Raw genomic sequence first — 18,376 nt, forward strand, 5'->3', positions numbered from 1 at the left:
CGCACGGCTGAAGAGGGCGAAGTCAGAAACTGAGAAGTTCGTTAGGAAAAATTGAAATTAGCCCGGAAAGGGGTATTGGAAGGCATGTTGAGTGGCATTAGAATGTCGAAGACATGTTTTGGAGAGGAAAATATCGGGTAAGCGATGTTGAGGAAAGGTTTTTGCTTGGCGCAGGATTTTAAAGGTGCTCAGTACCATACTTAGAATTGTAACAGTGCTTAGTCTCACTGCCCATCACAAACCTACCTTGACTGTTGAACTACGCATTGGTAACAGTAAATAACTTCGGCACTCTTTTATTCCAGGGACCAAATTGATGTGGATTGGATCCAAATTGAAATACAATTACCAGGGTTAACATTCAAGTGAATTCATCCCAAAGTACGAGTACATCTTTTATTTCATTGAAGACGAATGGAAATACTTATTGAATAAATAATCACATCCTTAATTTCACCCCCACACAACTCTCATTTTTTACAGTGATCTTCCACACGTTAGAAAATATGAGCACATAAAGCAATTCAGAAACTAATGGATAGAAATGAATTGATTAGGGGCGCCAAAACTTCCCCCTGGAATATAGTGACAAGTAGCTAAGTAAATAATCTGTAATGAACTAATTTATTTTAAGTAAATCAATACAAGGGATAGGGATCCGAGTGAAAAAAGCCTCATTCGGGAAATTGAGAAGGTTCAATGCCGGGCAGCCCTTTTATCATAAGAATGTTTTGTAAAACATTCTTATGATAAAATGCAAAGCGTCACCAAAATGCTTATGGATTTGGGGTGGGAATCATTGGAAGAGAGACGATTCAATGCAAGATTGAAATTATTAAATAAATTCAGATCCACATGTTTCAGCACCCAGGTCTCGCAAATTATTCGCATTCCAACACACATTGGTCGCTTGGATTATGTTTTAAAATTCGGGAAATAGATGCCAGAACTAGCTGACTCAAGGACTCCTTCTTCCCAGGGACAATATGGGATAGCAACTGCAGGGTTATAGATAGCAAAAATTCCACCTGCCACCCTCAGTGTCTAGGGAATAATTAGTTCTACTTACATGCATGCTCTTTCACTAACCTCGTGTGTTTTGTTATAATAACCCATTCTTTCCGAATGACCTCATTCGTGTTCTGTTCATCTGTTTTTAAGTCTCCCTTTCAATCCCTCGTCCCTCTCCGTGGAGGGAAATTCCTGCTACCTGCAACATTGGGTCGCATTCCTTGCCTTTTACAGTCTATTCGGGAGGTAGAGTGTTTTGTGGTGCATGTTCATGTGGTAGTGATGTTTCACATTCTTGCTTGTTGTGCCCTGGCTTGCTTGTTGTAGGATGGCTTTCGTGCTGCATCCTGGGGTGCAGTTTTTTGTTAGTTTGCGGTATATGTGTTTTCATGAGTGTTGGATGAAGGGATTTTTGCATGAGTGTATGCGCTGCTGTGGGTGTAATTTTCCATGTTGTTGTTTTGCATTTGGTATTGTTCCTTTTTACGGTTGGTGACCTAACACCCCCTGCCACACTCCCTTGCGGCGGCTAGCGGGGTATTATGTAGATGTAGAATACTAGAGCACAAAATAATACAAAAGAAAAAATGTTATCAGAACAGCTTATGATATTCAGCCATGGGCCGTTTCGAATTAAAGTTTAGGGTTTTTAATCTAAAACACAGAAGGCAAGACTGCAATATAGGGTCCTTTCAATTCACAAAAGGTGAATGGATTCAGCCTCCCTTTTGAAAAATAATCATTTCTCCTATAAAACTACAGATGGAGAAAGAACAATATCTACAACGTACCACACTGAAATCCTTATAACAGAGAAAATTCTGACCTTGAGGCAGATGACTCCGATAAAAGTTACCATCTCCCACCGTTTCTTGAAACCTTCAACTATCGAGACAAAGTCTGATGGAAATTCATTTCCACATTAATGACCAAATGCCAATGTCAGCAGAGCAACCCGAGTACTCTAAGGTATGCCATGGGGAATTTTTTTTCACTGTATTTTTCTAACCAGCGCTGAACCTTGCAACTATCGTACACCAGACTCAAAAACCCAACCAGACAAAATACATGATTTTGAATAGGTTTGAAATAAATGACTCTACCAGCCAGTCTTGATTTAATTTCACAGTTATCTTTCATCGAGGACGTGATTTCGTTGGGCATGGCACAAGAATGTTTGAATAAAAATGCAAAAAAAAACTATAGGAACTAATGCTATATTTAAGCACCACAGTACAAAAAATAACTATGACAAAACAGTAACAAGTTCTTCGCCTCTAAACAAAACAATAACAAATTGTGGCACTACAACCCGACAATCATACCATGGCAAATGATGAAAAAACACTTGGCGCTGCAACGCAGCTTATTGGTCAAGATTTACTTCTACCTGAGTGTCGTAATTACAGTCTCTCCCAAAGATGAATCGAGACAAATTTTGCAAAACAACAGGAGTACAAAAATATCACCATCAAAGAAAAATTTCTGCGGCCGATTTGAGCTTATTTCAACTTCTATGCATGATATGTATGTACGTAGCTACATATGAATGATGAAGTATAGTGAAAAAAAAGGCCACCAGACACATTTGTACTATGCAGATAATTATGTCGCATTCATTCCCTATTTCTATAACTCTCACATTATCTAACAATTTTTCATTTGTTCATTGTGATATGATTATTCCACGCACAATTGCATACAACTCTTAAAGCTCCAAAAAAAAATAAATACATTACATCCTAACATAATTAAAAATTAATAGAAATGTCCATTTAAACAGCAGTAATTCCCTCCATAAAGAGTCACTAAAACATGACAAATATTTCCTTTTTCAAATGGTGATTGAATGAAGTAAATAATTTGTGCAAATGAATAGCATTTGAGAAATGTATAAAAATAAAAAGCATACTTCCGAGTTGATATTCTCTTCGTGAAGTGGATAATTGACTTTATGCTGTTCAATTATAAAGTTAAATATTTCAGCTGCAAAGTATCCAATGAAAATTCTAAATGAAATATAACATTCGGAATTACTCAAAATTCTACATTAATAAAATATAATAATTTTTTATCTTCAAAACCTTAGAAATATAACACTTTAACAAAGAGTTTTAATAACTAACTTAATGCTTCGGCAGTATCATCACTTAATTTCTCCGAGCTCCTAACAGTTATTTAGTCATTTTTACGCTTGAGAGAGAGAGAGACCATTGGTGTTTGGAGTGCAATGCACCTTTTTACGAGGGGACAATCCTCATAAAGAGTAAAAGAAATAAAAAAATATCCATAGTCCACATTTTTTTGCGCAGTCTCATAATAGGCCTAGGCAAAAAAAAAGAGAGAGAGAATCGCTAATAGAGATCTACCAAAACCACACTACCGCTGATTAAATAGCTGAAGGTCCAACTTGAGAAGTATCTCTCCACACTCAACTTCGTGAAGCTTCCTCTTCATCGTAATTGGCCCCACTGATTGACCCCTTGACATGGTCAGGATGCCAGATATGCACACTTCAGTCCTACCCAGGAATTCTGAAAAATGAAGTCGAATGTGAGACAACCAGCAGGGAAGCATTCGTAAAAATCTAAAGTTCGTACAGGCTCAAATCAAATAAAAATAAGTGACTTGATTACTTTCCTGACAATGCAAATAAGTTGAGCAAACGTTTAAGGGCAACGGATTTGAACTGACCACAATAAAACGAAAGTGACATTACAGATGTGAGACCTGGTCTTTAGAGGCAAGAGTGCTATATTATATTGGAGACTTCTGAGATGTGGGTCAGAGGTGGGGAATTGGGAAAATAAAATAAAAAAATAAGGGGGATCTAGATGGTGCCGTGGCTATCGTAGTAGCTACCCACCCTGGGGGCCCGGGTTCAAATCCCGGCAGTGTTGAATATTTTTCAGTGGTATCTTGATCCCTACTTGCGGTGCTTTGTGGAGGGCACTTTGAGTGAGTACGCCGTCCGTCGGATGGGACGTTAAGCTGCAGACCCCTTGGCACCTTTCATAAAGAGTAGGCTAATGCCGACGCCGGGTTTCTCTCCACCCTTCATCCTTTCCTGTCCATCCCTAATGACGCAAATGACCTCAGCTGTCGGTCACCTCCCATAAATACTAATACTACTGGGAAAATAAGATGGACAAAGAGAAAGACAAACACTGAGGTTTTAAATGGGGTGGGAAAAAAAAGAAGTTAGTTACTGTGCAAATTTGGAAAAAAAAGCTCAGAAAATATGTGAAGAAAATATTAGAAGATAGTGGGACATTGAAGACCATGATAGAAGGGAGAATGTTAGAAAAGTGTAATAGAGAAAGAAAGGGAGTGGGCTTTTAAAACAGCATGAAATCAGGTCGAAATCATGAAAAAATGAAGAAAAAAATAAAGTAAGATAAACAAAGAAGTTCTAATGATAAGAGGAAGATAAAAGTCATCAGATATGGTCCAAAACATACTTTTGATTGGTAAAGTACCTTGAGGTTTAGAACAGCCCCTTATAACTATTTACTTCCAAGTATCACAAGAACTTCCTCTTGTTCTCCATATACATTACCTCCTCCTTTAATTCTTTATAAAAATTTGCCCTGCCTTCACACTGTTTAAAAAGCCTACAATCTTCCTTCCTCTACCTTGCATTCTTAAAGTTTTCCTTTTCATTCAATATTTCCTCAATCCATCTCCTCTGCCTTTTTTTGGATTTACCACCACAACTTCCTCTCTTCTGCATTCCTATTTAAAACCTCAAAGAGTCTGCCTTCCTCTCTTTCCAACTTATTTTCTCCATTCTTCTCCACCAAACCCCTCATTTCAAAAGCTTCCAATCTACACACATACTAGAAGACTTGCATTCATAATGTCCCTCCATATTTGTCTTTACTTATATTTTTTCATATCTTAACCCAACAAAACAATAATAAATCCAGTCCTCCTCGTAAAAGCTTCCTAGTTTCACACAGTTCCTCTCTTTAACCCCCTTACTATTATTTATACCACCTTTGTACAAAACACTTCCTCAAAAAATGAACTAAGAGTCATCCCAAATAACCTCAGGAACCTTAATTATTTAAAGTCACAATACTTACGAGTTTGTTGTCATAAAGGGAAAAATGGTGCCTTGACTCAAATATGCCTGGCAATCATTGATACAATGTGTATTTTTATAGTAGAATGTCATAAGAGGTCTGTTTCAAGACCATCCTTTAACAAATATTAATAAAATCTAATTTGGCATTGATATCTACCAGGCAGATATCTACCTGCTTTCATTTCAAAGCTTTCTCATCAATATTTTATCTAGTTTCACAACACACAAACAACATGATTGTATAACAGGAAGCTTACCATTAGGGACGAAATGTCCCCTGTCAAATACTGTGATGCATAAAACATCTTCTTTTAAGTCCTTGACCAAGAACTGCATTGTGGCATTCCATTTTGGGTTGACTGATCCTGAAACTACAGGTGTCCTCTGCTCCTGTGAACCCATGCTGACCTCACAGAATGGCTCACATTTGCCTTTAGAACAGTGTCAAAGCACAAGGAGATAGATAGATCATTAAACAAACATTCATTGCTAACTGTTTAGGATTTTAGGATTCAACATACATAACTATTTAGCAAGAAAATTGTTACTAGTTTATATGAGGGTTGTCCAGAGAGTAACCTATGTTTTCATGCAGTGGAGGAGCCAAATTTCCACTGTAATGGCACAAACAGTAGGTAAGTAACTGTGAATGGATCTAATATCTATATGATGACAGCAGTGGCTTTCATTGCTCCAGAAAATTGACCAATAAGTTCGTGAAAACTAGCATTTTATGTCTGAACTGAACTGAAAGTTCCCCACAAATTTCTGTGGTATGTTGCATGGAATCCTGGCTGAATAGTTAGGCTATCAGAAATTTTGCGATTGTCCCAACAAGGAACTTGAAGATGCCATTATTGGTTGACTGCAATCTAATTTTATGATGAAGGAATTTCTTAACTATTTCAGATATATGAAAAATGTTCAAATTTGTTTGGCAAATATGAACGAAAATGATTGGGATGTGTCATTTTGATATGTAAATAATAGTTTCTGTATCTCTTCCAATGTTTTTTCATAGCTTAATGGAGGTTACTTTCTGGACAGCCCTCGTATTGGACATAATATTTGGGGTCTTGCCTTTTTCAACTACAGTAAACTCTTGATTGTCCATGCTAATGGATGTAAGGCAGAGCGTGGATGATTGAAAAACCCACATGGCAAAATACGCGGAAAATACGGTCATGGTATAAATGGATATACACGGAGACTTTCCTTTTCATTCCTTGTCATTAATTTGCATTTTTTAGTGATGGAAAGTGATTATGGATAGTGGTTTTCCATTTTTCAGCCATAATCATTAGGGTGGAATATATTTACAAGAACACAAAACTATCATCAATATGGATTTATATTTGTCATATGGTACTGATGAAGATAATGCAGTGAAGATAATTAATGACTTATTTGTTGAATACTAAATCTATCTATTTAAACATTTTAAAGGAGCTAACGTAATTCTCAGAATTAATGAATGCAAAGGAAATGATTATGGGTAAGGACAGATACTACAAAAACATTTAAATTAAAACTCTTAAGTACAATTGACAACTTATAATTTTCTGACATAAAAAAAAATTTAAGAAAGCTTAGGTATTTCAAACTTGTTTTTCTAAAAATGCACATAGAAGTTTCAAAGCATTTAATTATCTGTATCATTGTAATTTTATTAAAATTTTAAAGTGCTAGGAAGAGAATAATAGTATATCTAATCCACAAAACCAGATAATCAGAGTTCACTGTAAGTCTTTTGGATACGGGTAGTACATTTTTAGGCACCCCTTAATCACATATTTCGTATTAAATTACATAAAATAAGAACTTGACTATGAACACTTTGTGGAATTTCATTAAAATGCAAGTGTAGTGACACATGAGACTCAAGTCACCTCACTAGTCCCGATAATGCTATAGTTTATTGTAAAACTAGTCTGAAATAAAAATCTTTTCAGTGAAACTGTCAAGTCTTGCTTGTCACTTCCTTTGCATTATGAAAAACATTCTCATAACTCAAGAAGGCAGAAGGACTGGGAGATCTTGATATCCTTCCTGAATGAAAACTTCCACAAATCTCATATGAGTACTCTTTTAATAAATGCCATTTTTTCATCATCAAGATAAAATCAAAAAAAAGATTACTTTTTCAATTAACTATATCCATCCCCAAAGTGAATTGAAGCCCAATACCTATAAATAAGTTAGTTCATGAAATACCTTGTAGACTGAGTCAGCATGAATGCTCATAAAAATTAAAATTTTTAAATAACATGTTAGATAAAGTACAACTTGAATTTGAATTGGATGCAATTAGTCAAATGAGTTCAAAATATATCAAATTTAAGCATTAACATGAAAATACCTATGCCAACAAACAAATATTTATCTTGTTATTTTTCTATAGATGTACTTATTATTAAAAGTCTAACATCAGCTTAATCCATGGAACCATTAGTAAAAATAGTCTGACAACTTGACAATGTTATTAATAGGAAGACTGACTCTATTTACAAGTTATACAAATACTATGTATGGTTTCCAGCTTAATGTTTTACTTGATATACTAGTAAAAACAGCACAAACATGCAAATGTCATTGAAAAACATTTTCTCAACATTCATTAAGAAAAAACTGAAGAGGAAAAATTGAGGGTAATATACAAATTTCCAGATGTCAGTTTTATCTGACTGTGTTTATAATATGCAGCAGTTCAGGTTTATAATGCAAGCAGTTCAGGAGGTTAAAGCACATCCGGCAATATATTTTCCTGTAGTACATTGTAAGACTAAATTTTTGTGAAGGTTTTCACAGATTGATGTTGATGAATACATTTCTACTTGGGATTTCATCCATGCACTGTTTATATATTCGGGGCATTCAATAATTTCCCAGAAAATCCAAGCAACCTGAAGAAATATTGGCACTCTTTAGCTGATACTGTCATATTTTCCATATATATATTGCAGGCAAGTACTACCCAAGTTTGCTCTCTGAATGCTCATTGATTAAATGTTAGCTAAAACTTTATCATTACTATTACGTTCCCTAACAATTTACAATTGGTTTTGGGTGGTAACGGACTGGACACCAATACATTTCTCAGCCTCTCCTGACAAAACACAACTTGACACTACAAAAAAACCCTTCTTCAATTGGGTATACTTCCTTTCTCCTTTCACTACATCCAACATGCTCATTCTATTTCTATTAGTGGACACTGACACAGCTACAATTTTCAGACTCTCCCAGCAAAATAAAATCTGAGTCTACAACATACCCTTCTTCAATTCTGTATACGTTCCACCTCCCTTCATTTTTTTCAAATTAACTATTCTATACCTACCCCCTCCTCGCTAGCCTAACTTTTTCCTCGCTACCACAGTCTGTAACATCCCATCTTCAATCAAAATTCTCTTAATCCATCTTTTCGAACTCCTTTGGATTTCTCCAAACAATTCCCTCTACTCCCACACAGCACTTTCTCATTTATTTTCTATCTGTTTGCTTACATTTTTCCATCCTTCTCTCAATCTGTATTCAAAAGCCTCCAATCTATGCCTATTTTCTTGCTTCAATGACCATGATTCTGTACAATATTAAAGTTTTGACGAGCTGTTTCTAAATAACTTCACTGAATGTCCCTGTCATCAATACCCTCCTCCTTGGGAAAGCTTCTTTGCTAATGCAATTCTCCTTCTTAAGTGCCTATCACAATTTTGGCCCAAAACACTTCCGAGATAAGTTTAAAAAGATAGACACACTGTTCCAACTGCTCTAGTTTATGAACTACTGTTTAAATGCTTAAACTATCCTTTCTCTTTCCCAAAAACCACATAACTTTTGTTTAGTTCACATTGATTCTCATCCCGTTTCTTTGTAACTGATTTTCTCATGCCCTCAGCAATGTTTGCAAACCCCTTGTCTCAATGACTAACTTAAGCTTGATCATCTGCAAATCTAATTTTTACCTGATCTCACTGCTTTTCCTAGCACTGCCCATTCTATTTCTCCAACCACCTTTTGCACCTGAGCAGTCTGAGACATTTGTGGGTTGCAGATAAGTCATTTATTCCTCTGATCAGCTGCATTTCTATAAAAGCTATACACAGATGAAATCCCAAATTGAAACCTGTTCAACATAGTGATACTCTTTGTAAAATAAAAATAAAACAGCAAACAGGAAAACACAAAAACTACTTTTTTATCAATTGGAATCATTTACTAAATATTAAATTTCCATAGAATTTTCACATGTAAATTATGATCACAATTTGAATATAATTGTTATTGCCTCTCTCAGTGTAATTCAGGTACAATTTAGACAAAAAAGGCAGAAAAGCATGTACCAAACTTGATGCAAAAGTATTTATTACCTTGAGATTTAGGAAAAGCAAAGTCGTATCCTTCCATTATTTCAATACGAAGTTTGCCTAAAGGAGGTCTCCTCCGAACTACAAGAATCAAAATGAAAGTGGCATAATTACAGGAGAGGGTTAGCGTGCAAAATAAACAAGCTAAAGCACTAATTGTTGAGGAGGGTTAAGGGCAGAGGGAGATATTACAATACTTGAGGATACATGGGAACAAATCAGCTGGAAGGATTCGTACGTATGTTAATCCAGTATCATGCAATCAACATTTCTTCCAACCAAGCTCTGAAATAATAAATTCATGCAATGGTTACTACAGATCATCAACACTCCAACTTTCAGCCAAACAGAATTAAATCAGTAAATTCGGAAAGAGAACATTTCTATGGTCCATGAACTTCAGAAATTAAGATTGTGGCAGGCCACAGCCATTTGGATGAGCTCTCCTTAACTAGTGGGAAAAAACTATATTTTGTCCCAATCAATATGAAATCAATAAAAAAGAATAAAATTATGATGTGCCTGTGATTGGCCAAGGCATTATAGACAACACAAACACAGAAAAAAAATGCATTTTCAAATGAATAAAAATTTTATCCTTCAGACATGAGTAATTATAAAAAATTCTGTCTCAGCTGGAAATGCAAAAAAATGTAAGAGGTAAATGCATGATTTTCAAAACAAAATTTTTCTCTTATTTCAAGATATTTTCAATTTGATGGTTGTCACAACAGCAACCTTGCTTGCATCATTTTAGAATAATTAAACATTCAAAATTATAAGCGTGGATCAACACATTTTTTTAATTTTCTAAATTTCATTTTAAAGGAGATAATATGTCAACTAAGCATGGTGGGTGAGGACAGGGGATAGTTGGGAGAAATGCAAAGAAGGCAGGAAAGATGAATGAACAGTGTTTTGATTGGCAAAGACTGATAGAAGGGAGAATGCCAGGGAAGCGAGGAAAGCAGTGTCCACACAAAACCTACTTGAACTGGTAGAATACCAGTTAATGCCATTGGCAACTTGCTTAAGATAGGATATGCTGGACATCAAGAAGGGAAAAAGAAGGCCTGTGGAAACTAAAAAGGGTTTATTGTAGTGTCAGATGTAAGATTGTGTTTTCATATGTGGGGCATGGAAATCTATCACCATACCATTGTTTAGGCTGAGTCCATGCAAAACCTAGCTTAACCGGTAGAATACCAAATAATTATAACATGAAAATCAAGTTGGTGTAAGGATTTTTGGCAATAAAGAACACATTAGTAAGTTTTTTTTACAATGTATAGTAATGGACTGAAGATTCATTTGACTACTTCATGTATCCCCTTTTTAAAATGTAGTTACAATTAATTGTAATTAAAATGTAGTCAGATAATAAGGAAAACATCTGCGTACTGTAAGATTTCTATAATGTTCACTTATCACACACTTTACTACCTCAAAAAAAAAACAGCAGCAGCTGATGTATGTACGTCGGTAAAATTAGGAATTGTTACATTGACTTTATTTGCTTACTATTACGTGCATTATTTTTTATTATTCAGTATTGGGTTGGGACAAAAAATTATCATTACTGGAAATTCATCACTTATTCAAATGATTAACTGAGGTTAACATAAAACTTCTAAGAATCATGTAAAGTAATTGTACCATGACCTTCACGGGCTGTGGTTTTTTTGTTTTTTTGAGGGTTGACAACACTGAATGTAAGCATGTGGGCGTGGAGAAGGATGAAGAAAGTGATGTGACAGAAAGGAAAACAAATAAGGAAGTGCAATGTGTGCTGGGGGAGGAGGGGAAATGGATGCAGAGAATACTGATTGGCAATGGGATGTTGAAGACTGTGATAGAGGGGAGAATGTTAGTGTCAGATGTCAGAGCGTGTTTTGTTTAATACAGGCAAGTACAGGGTGCGACAACATAACTTCCTTTCTCAAATGCAATCCCATTTTACGAACAAATAAGATTGCTCATCAGTTAATGAGTACATTGTAGCCATAGTAGCACCATCTGTAAGTTGTTATTGAGCTGTTTAACGGTTGGTTTTGAACTAAAACAGCAATCAGGGAACTGAGTTATGACCTTAAACAGAGGTTTAAGGTTAATGAGACATTATAAAACCCGGTATAAGAGTATTTTCTCTATGACACCAGTCAAGAAACACTGGTCAAGGACACATTCTCTTCCTTCAAAGGCAACTTAATTCAATCTGTCAAAATGGGGAGTTGAAAAATGTTAGCTACAGATGCAATCTCAGGCAGCAAACAGGCACTGAATACCCTTCCCATGCACTTGGATGCAGACAAATTAGACAAATCTTACCACTCGAGGAACATGGTTTCAGACCACGACCTTCCATGACTACAACCAGGATACGACCTCGAGCCCCGAATTGGGCTTCCTCTGCGGAGAGTGGACATGAGAAAAAGGTCAGTGCACGAAAATACTCAAAATACACCAATTGAGGCAAAATACATTGGTCAAGCAAATATACTTGATTTTGCAGGATCACTCGAGAATACAATTAGGAATATGCAGCAGGGAATATAAAAACCTAGTCAAAGAGGTACTCTTCTGTACTTATCCATTTTCAGTGGTACAAAGTATTAAGGAGAACACCAAATGACATCAAACTTCTTCTTACAGTTTTAATCTACTACACTATGCAAATAGCAACACAAATGAGGGGAAAATATTGGCACTAATTTAGTGGGTTTTCTTTAGTGATCAATAAAAGAAGCATTTTTGATATCAGGCAAGAAAATCTGCAACACATTCACTGCCGATTACCTGATGTGCTGATATTTAAAAATAATATGAGGAAAAAATTACAATATTCCATCATTATTTTTACCAATGCTTCTTATGGGGAGTATCATATTGATAGATTGCAAGCTGTATACCTACAATAATTTATACAAAATTGGAATTTATGTTTCCTGAGACTAATTTTCATTCTGTACAGCCTAAATGAATTAGCAAGTCATTATTAAAGCTGAGGGTTAAAAAAAAATAAAAAAAATATATATATATATATATATATATATATATATATATATATATATATATATATATATAGTTCACATTTATTTTATTAAAAAAAATTTAATTAATTTCATGAATTCCAGAAAATGTCATACGAAGATAATTTGAAAAGTTCTCGAAATGGAATAGAAATAAACAAGTTACCTCAATGAAACTTTTTTTTATTTTTCAATGCAGTCTCCCGGTACACTAATGCACTTGGCACAGTGATGTGCCAATGTCTTGATCCCTTTTAAAAAATTAGATTCCTTTAGGACAGCAAAGCACCCATCAACTTCAGCAGTTAGTTCTTTGTTTGAAGAACATCTCCATCCACTGAGGAAAATTTTGAGCTTGGGGAAGAAATAGAAATATGATGGAGTCGAATCATCCAAAAAAGGTGGGTGTGGTAACAATTCGTATCTTTGTTCACCCATTTTTTCCATGGCAATGACCCTTTTGTGTGGGTGTGCACTGTCTTGATGAAAGATGGCTTTCTTCCTAGCCAAACCTGGCCTTTTTTCATGCATATGTTGCTGCAGTTGGTCCAGGAGGTTAGTGTAGTATTGTCCAGTTATTTTCTAACCAGTGCGAAGATAATGAACATCAGAATACCTTTTGCATCCCAGAAAACTGACACAATCACCTTTCTGGTTGACCGTATTGCCTTTACTTTCTATGGCAGTGGTGAATCAACATATTTCCACTGCTTTGACTGCTGTTCTGTCTCTGGGGTATAGCAGTGGACCCTAGTTTTATCTGTCAACGCAAATAAGTGCAGAAAACCTTGTTGGTTGCTCTTAAAATGGGTCAAACAATGTTCAGAAATTTCCATTCTGATGCGTTTCTGATCCTGCATCAAGAGTTGCAGCACCCATTTACCAAATAATTGTCTCATATCCAATTTCACTGTAAAAATGTGATATGCCCATTCAGATGACATCCCTACAGCTTCAGCGATTTCTCACACTTTCAATCGGCGATCCTCTATGACCATTTTATTAACTTTTGCAATCATTTCTGGAGTAATGGTACATTTTGGCAGACCACAAGTTGGCTCATCTAAGCTGTCTCAACCAAACAATCTCGTGTGTCCACTTGGCAAGAGTCGAATATGAAAGAGTAGAGTTCCCAAGAGTGTTCTGAGTGTCAGCATAAATTTTCTTTGCTTTCATACATTTCTTTACAAAGTATTTAATCACTGCTCGAATCTCAATTTTTATCCATCTTCACAAATCACTACACAGGAACAACAACATAGAGGCATCCGCACCACAGATCTCTTCCCAAATCACTGATGCGTTACGTGTTTACTTATAAGAGATTACCAATCACTACATGGGAAACTCATTGTGCTAGCACTGACATCTAGTGGTGATTCCGAGAACCTATCAAACTACCCTCGTATATTCACTAACCAGATATTATCTTAATTTTTTCTCAACTATTCATAAATTAAAATTAAAAAATTCTACAAGTCAAATTCGAAGGACATTAGCTGTCTACCTCAGAAAATTACAACAACCTCAAAAATGGCAGAATGAAAATCCAAACATATTTTATGCCCAAGTCTTTTCATAACTATGGGAAATTTGATATTTTGCCTGGTGAACTATATATACAAATTAACTAACTCTATTATACATTAAAAGTGAAAACTACAAATCGAAATGTACATTCATTATATAAATATAAAACACCTGATTATATCACAGCTGAATCTTGTGGAGTAAATTATTGATAATAAGTCCAGATATTTTGAGAATATGTATGCATGTCTATATGAAATTAATGTAGGAATAATATAATAGAATAATAATAATCACATACAGTTAACTCTTGATAATCTGTGCAAATTAATGCATGATGATATATGGATAATTGAAAAGCACAGATAACTGAAATACATGGAAAGTAAGGCCGTGATAACAACGGATATATACAGAGACTCTCCATTTTCATTCTGTGTGATTAATTCAAGTTGTTTTAGCAATTGAAAGTACATTTTTTTATATTTTTCATCCATTTTTATTAGGGTGGAATGAGAGATTTACAAGAACACAGTACTATCATTGGGTAAATAGCAGATCGTATTTTCCTCAAAAGGCTAAACCCTATACATAACCAGGAAAAAAAAATGACTGATGAAGGACGAAAATATTGATGAACAAAGTTCAATCCAAATGATCAAAAAATAACTTTGAAGATATATTAAACTACAATCATACATTAATTCAAACCAGTGCAGAGAATGTGGGTTAAAAGACATGCACTTACTAGACATCTGACGTTGTAGGCGAGAATTTTCATACTCCACGAACTGCTTCTGAGCTTCATCATAGTGCTTCAACCAGAGGTTTCTCTCGGATACTGAAGGAGCAGTTAACTGGTAACATCTTTTGGAATCACGAGTTTTTAATGTAAGTTCGGTATCTCCATTTGTATTTGGCATTTTTGTCATTTCAATTTGGTTTAAGAAGAATGGCTGGAGGTAAAATGATAAATAATTTAGTCAAACAAATATGCACATTAAAAATCACTGTCAGTGAACATTTGAGCGACATATATGGAGATAAAAATTCAAACTAGATTGAAAAACATAACAAAACAGAAGTCATAGTTTTAGAGATTATTCATTACATATCAACAAAATTGGATGTTCATGAATAATTAACATTTCTTAACCCTCTTAGTGCGGCGGGGATTCCCGGGGTACTAGTGAGAAGTGCGAAGGGTAATTTAAGAAAATGTATCACCTTAGGAAAAAAAAACATTATGAAGTTATTTGTTTAGATATCCATATGCAGTTTTTTTATTTTAAAATAAAATATTGTTGTTAATAATGATGTAATACATTTACATCATCTGAAAAATAAATGTTATTATTACAGTATTATAAATTAGAAGAATATTTTTTTAGCAATAATATTTCGATTTTTAGACACAATACTAATATTTTTAAAAAAACATTTTTCAATAAAACTACGATATTTAAATATAATAAAGAATCAAAAAGACATGTAGAAAATATTATAAATACATAAAGAAAAACCAGTGAATTGCAAATTTTTTTGTCAGCCTCTGCATAGTCGATTTTGTTGAAAAGGCTAATCTCACTGAGTCAAATTGGGACTTTTCCCCTTTCCTTGAGACTACGGCAATGTGCTTCCAATCTAAAGGCAGAAAAAAGCCAAGTTCTAACTCACAGAGAACTGCTGACAACGTAACCCAATACACACGGCGCAATTGATTAGATAGGATGGACAGCAAGAGAAACCAAAATGATTACAAAGCAGTGCTCTCATTTCCATCGTCTCAACAAAGTCTGAATAAGCAGCTATATATCAACACCACCACACCATAACACATTCAAGAGATTACATATGAAAACAGATTAGTAGCCTTTCAGTGGCTTTTCATAGTGGAAAGACCACTCAGAAAAAAAAACGAACAAAAAATTAGGCTGAGCTTCCCGACATGTACTTAACTGAATGAAAAATTATAGTAAGAATTGTACTTTTTGAAAAGCATATAAAATTGCTAATAAAAAATTAGTTATGTAATTCTATGGAATTCAACCTATCGAAAGCATAAAAACCAGAAATTATTAAAGAAAAAACCATAAGTTACAACGATTTAAACAATAGCCTACGCAAGAGCCAATATATCGGCCCGCCGCACTTTTCGCCAGGGATACGAAAGCCGATATATCGGCCTCCCACACTAAGAGGGTTAATATACAGCAACTGCTGTGAAAAAAAATTGCAAAAATAATAAATGTTACGGTTATGTAATGAAGATAAAAAGTTTATGATAAACACATCCATCGCTAAAACAAAAAGCATTAATTTGATCACATTTCTTACTAAGTATTCAAGTAAACGTGCATTTCCTTCAACAAGAGGCACATAAAGCTGGAACTAACCTTCTTGTAAAGCTTGAACTGAATATGTTGGTTCCTCTCAAATGAGAACTGCATATTGTTTCCCAGAGGTTTGTTTGGATGGACTAAGAGAAGGAAGTCATTCATGAGAAATCCAACTAACTCCTTGCTACTTTTAGCCTGTAAAAAAAAAATACTCTTAAGAATACCGAGAGCATGTAACAAAATAGGCACAATAACTTAAGCCATAAAGAAATCACAAGTGCACTTCTAGACAGGCAGTCTTTTTTTGGAGAATAAAAGTTGATTAGATGTATTATATAAATGTTCAATTATAAAATTAATGTTGAAGGCCGTGAACGATTGCAGGTGGTAGAGGTTATCTATCTAGGAAGACTTTGGGACAAAGGTTGTCGGACATATGAAGAAAGACTGCATTAGTTAAAGATGTATTCATGAGGAGAGAATCTGGGGACACTGAGCAAGAAGGTTGAGAAAAGGCTTGTTAAAACTTTGATATGAGGCATCGTTTTGTATGGCATAGAAATATGGCCACTGAAACAAGACAATAGGTATAGATCAGAGGTTTTGAAATATAGGTATAAAGAAGGATGGAAAAGTTTAAGTAGACTGAAAGGAAAACAAAAGAGGAGGTTCTAGGAATTGTAGGGGAGGAGAGAGGATTGTTAAGATAAGAGAAAATTATAGGTAAGCGAGGAAGAGGTAGGAGAAGTATGGGCATATTTGGATGGAATGAAGGGAGGAAGTAAGTACCCAGAATTGAAGAATTGTTTACTGTAATGTCGGATGTCAAGCTGTGTTCCATTAGGAGAGGCAAAGAAATGTACCTTTGTACCATTATATGGTCTGTGTCCATTCAAAACCTACCTTAAATGGTAGAATACAAATAAAAATAATAACATGTAAATAGAAAAAAATCACCTGATCCATAAGCACCCACAGGGGAAATGAAAAGTATCTGCATTGGCAATGGACATCAAAATGTTGCATAAATGCAAATTTAAAGCGAGTACATTAACAGATAAAAGCAATTTACCTTAGAGAGCAGTCCGAAATGTGTAAGTTTACGAGGGCCAAGTGAGTTGGTCAAGGAATTAAAAATCAATGGCTCCTCTAACCCCTCACATTGGACATGGTTTTGTAGCCATTCAAGGCGGTCAGAATTTTCTTTCTGTCGAACTCCTTCATTAACCTGTATTGATACATAAATGCCATTTAGGATAAAAATTGAAGTAACCGAAAAAATATATAAAAGAAATTAAAATTCAACATATATTGTTTTTCAAGACAAAAATCATTCACAGTGGACATAGAACATGAATCAGATGAAATTTGAGGTTTAAAAAATAAAAGGATTAGAAAAGAAAGGGAAAAAAGATGAGCCTATTGATTGACAGACTTAATTTATGCATGGAATATATTTTCACATAAGTGTTATTAGCATAAAATCATTTCATCTGGCATTAGAACATAAATAACCATAGATATCTGCTAAAACAAAGAGAAATTACAAACCTGCATACAAAATTCCTCAGCCTTTGCCAGGGCTTCTTGAACATTCTGTCTGTCTGGGTGTCCTTCTGGGGTGTATTCCAGTATCTAAAAAGTGAGATAGCAAAAAAACCTAATTCATTTATATTCAAAATATCACATAATTTAAATAAAATAAAAATTGGTAATGACAAAACTTATTTTTTCAGAAATGGAGCAAGTGGTCTCAAGTCAGCTTTTTACTACACTTTAATGCAACAATTTCAGAGCGTAAAAATCATTCGCCTTGACTGGGACTCGAACCCAGATCCCTCAATATCCGGTCGAGTGCTTTAGCCACTTAAGCTACCGAGGCGTCCTCTTAAACTCTGAAATTTTGGGGCTTTTAAAGGAACTAGATTCCTTTAAAAGCCCCAAAATTTCAGAGTTTAAGAGGACGCCTCGGTAGCTTAAGTGGCTAAAGCACTCGACCGGATATTGAGG

The 18,376-nt window shown here is 34.9% G+C and overlaps 1 protein-coding gene across 4 annotated transcripts in view; it reads right to left on the reverse strand.

Annotated features, from left to right (window-relative positions):
* Positions 1-2,222: 2,222 nt before the first annotated feature.
* Positions 2,223-18,376, reverse strand: part of Dap160 (dynamin associated protein 160) — a 77,335-nt gene continuing 61,181 nt past the window's right edge. For 3 of the 4 annotated variants that reach the window (XM_071599489.1, XM_071599486.1, XM_071599485.1), the window contains 7 exons: positions 17,918-18,001; positions 17,439-17,594; positions 16,424-16,561; positions 14,776-14,983; positions 11,797-11,877; positions 5,359-5,532; positions 2,223-3,545 (listed from right to left, as the gene is read on the reverse strand). In XM_071599489.1, the coding sequence (XP_071455590.1) occupies positions 3,391-3,545; positions 5,359-5,532; positions 11,797-11,877; positions 14,776-14,983; positions 16,424-16,561; positions 17,439-17,594; positions 17,918-18,001 (996 nt within the window). In that variant the 3' untranslated portion in view covers positions 2,223-3,390. The remainder of the gene's footprint in view (positions 3,546-5,358; positions 5,533-11,796; positions 11,878-14,775; positions 14,984-16,423; positions 16,562-17,438; positions 17,595-17,917; positions 18,002-18,376) is intronic. The other variant, XM_071599488.1, reaches the window with a different exon arrangement.

The sequence above is a fragment of the Hetaerina americana genome, unplaced genomic scaffold, assembly GCF_022747635.1.
Source record: "Hetaerina americana unplaced genomic scaffold, ioHetAmer1.1.p SCAF_11, whole genome shotgun sequence".
In the NCBI taxonomy this organism is placed as follows: Eukaryota; Metazoa; Arthropoda; class Insecta; order Odonata; family Calopterygidae; genus Hetaerina; species Hetaerina americana.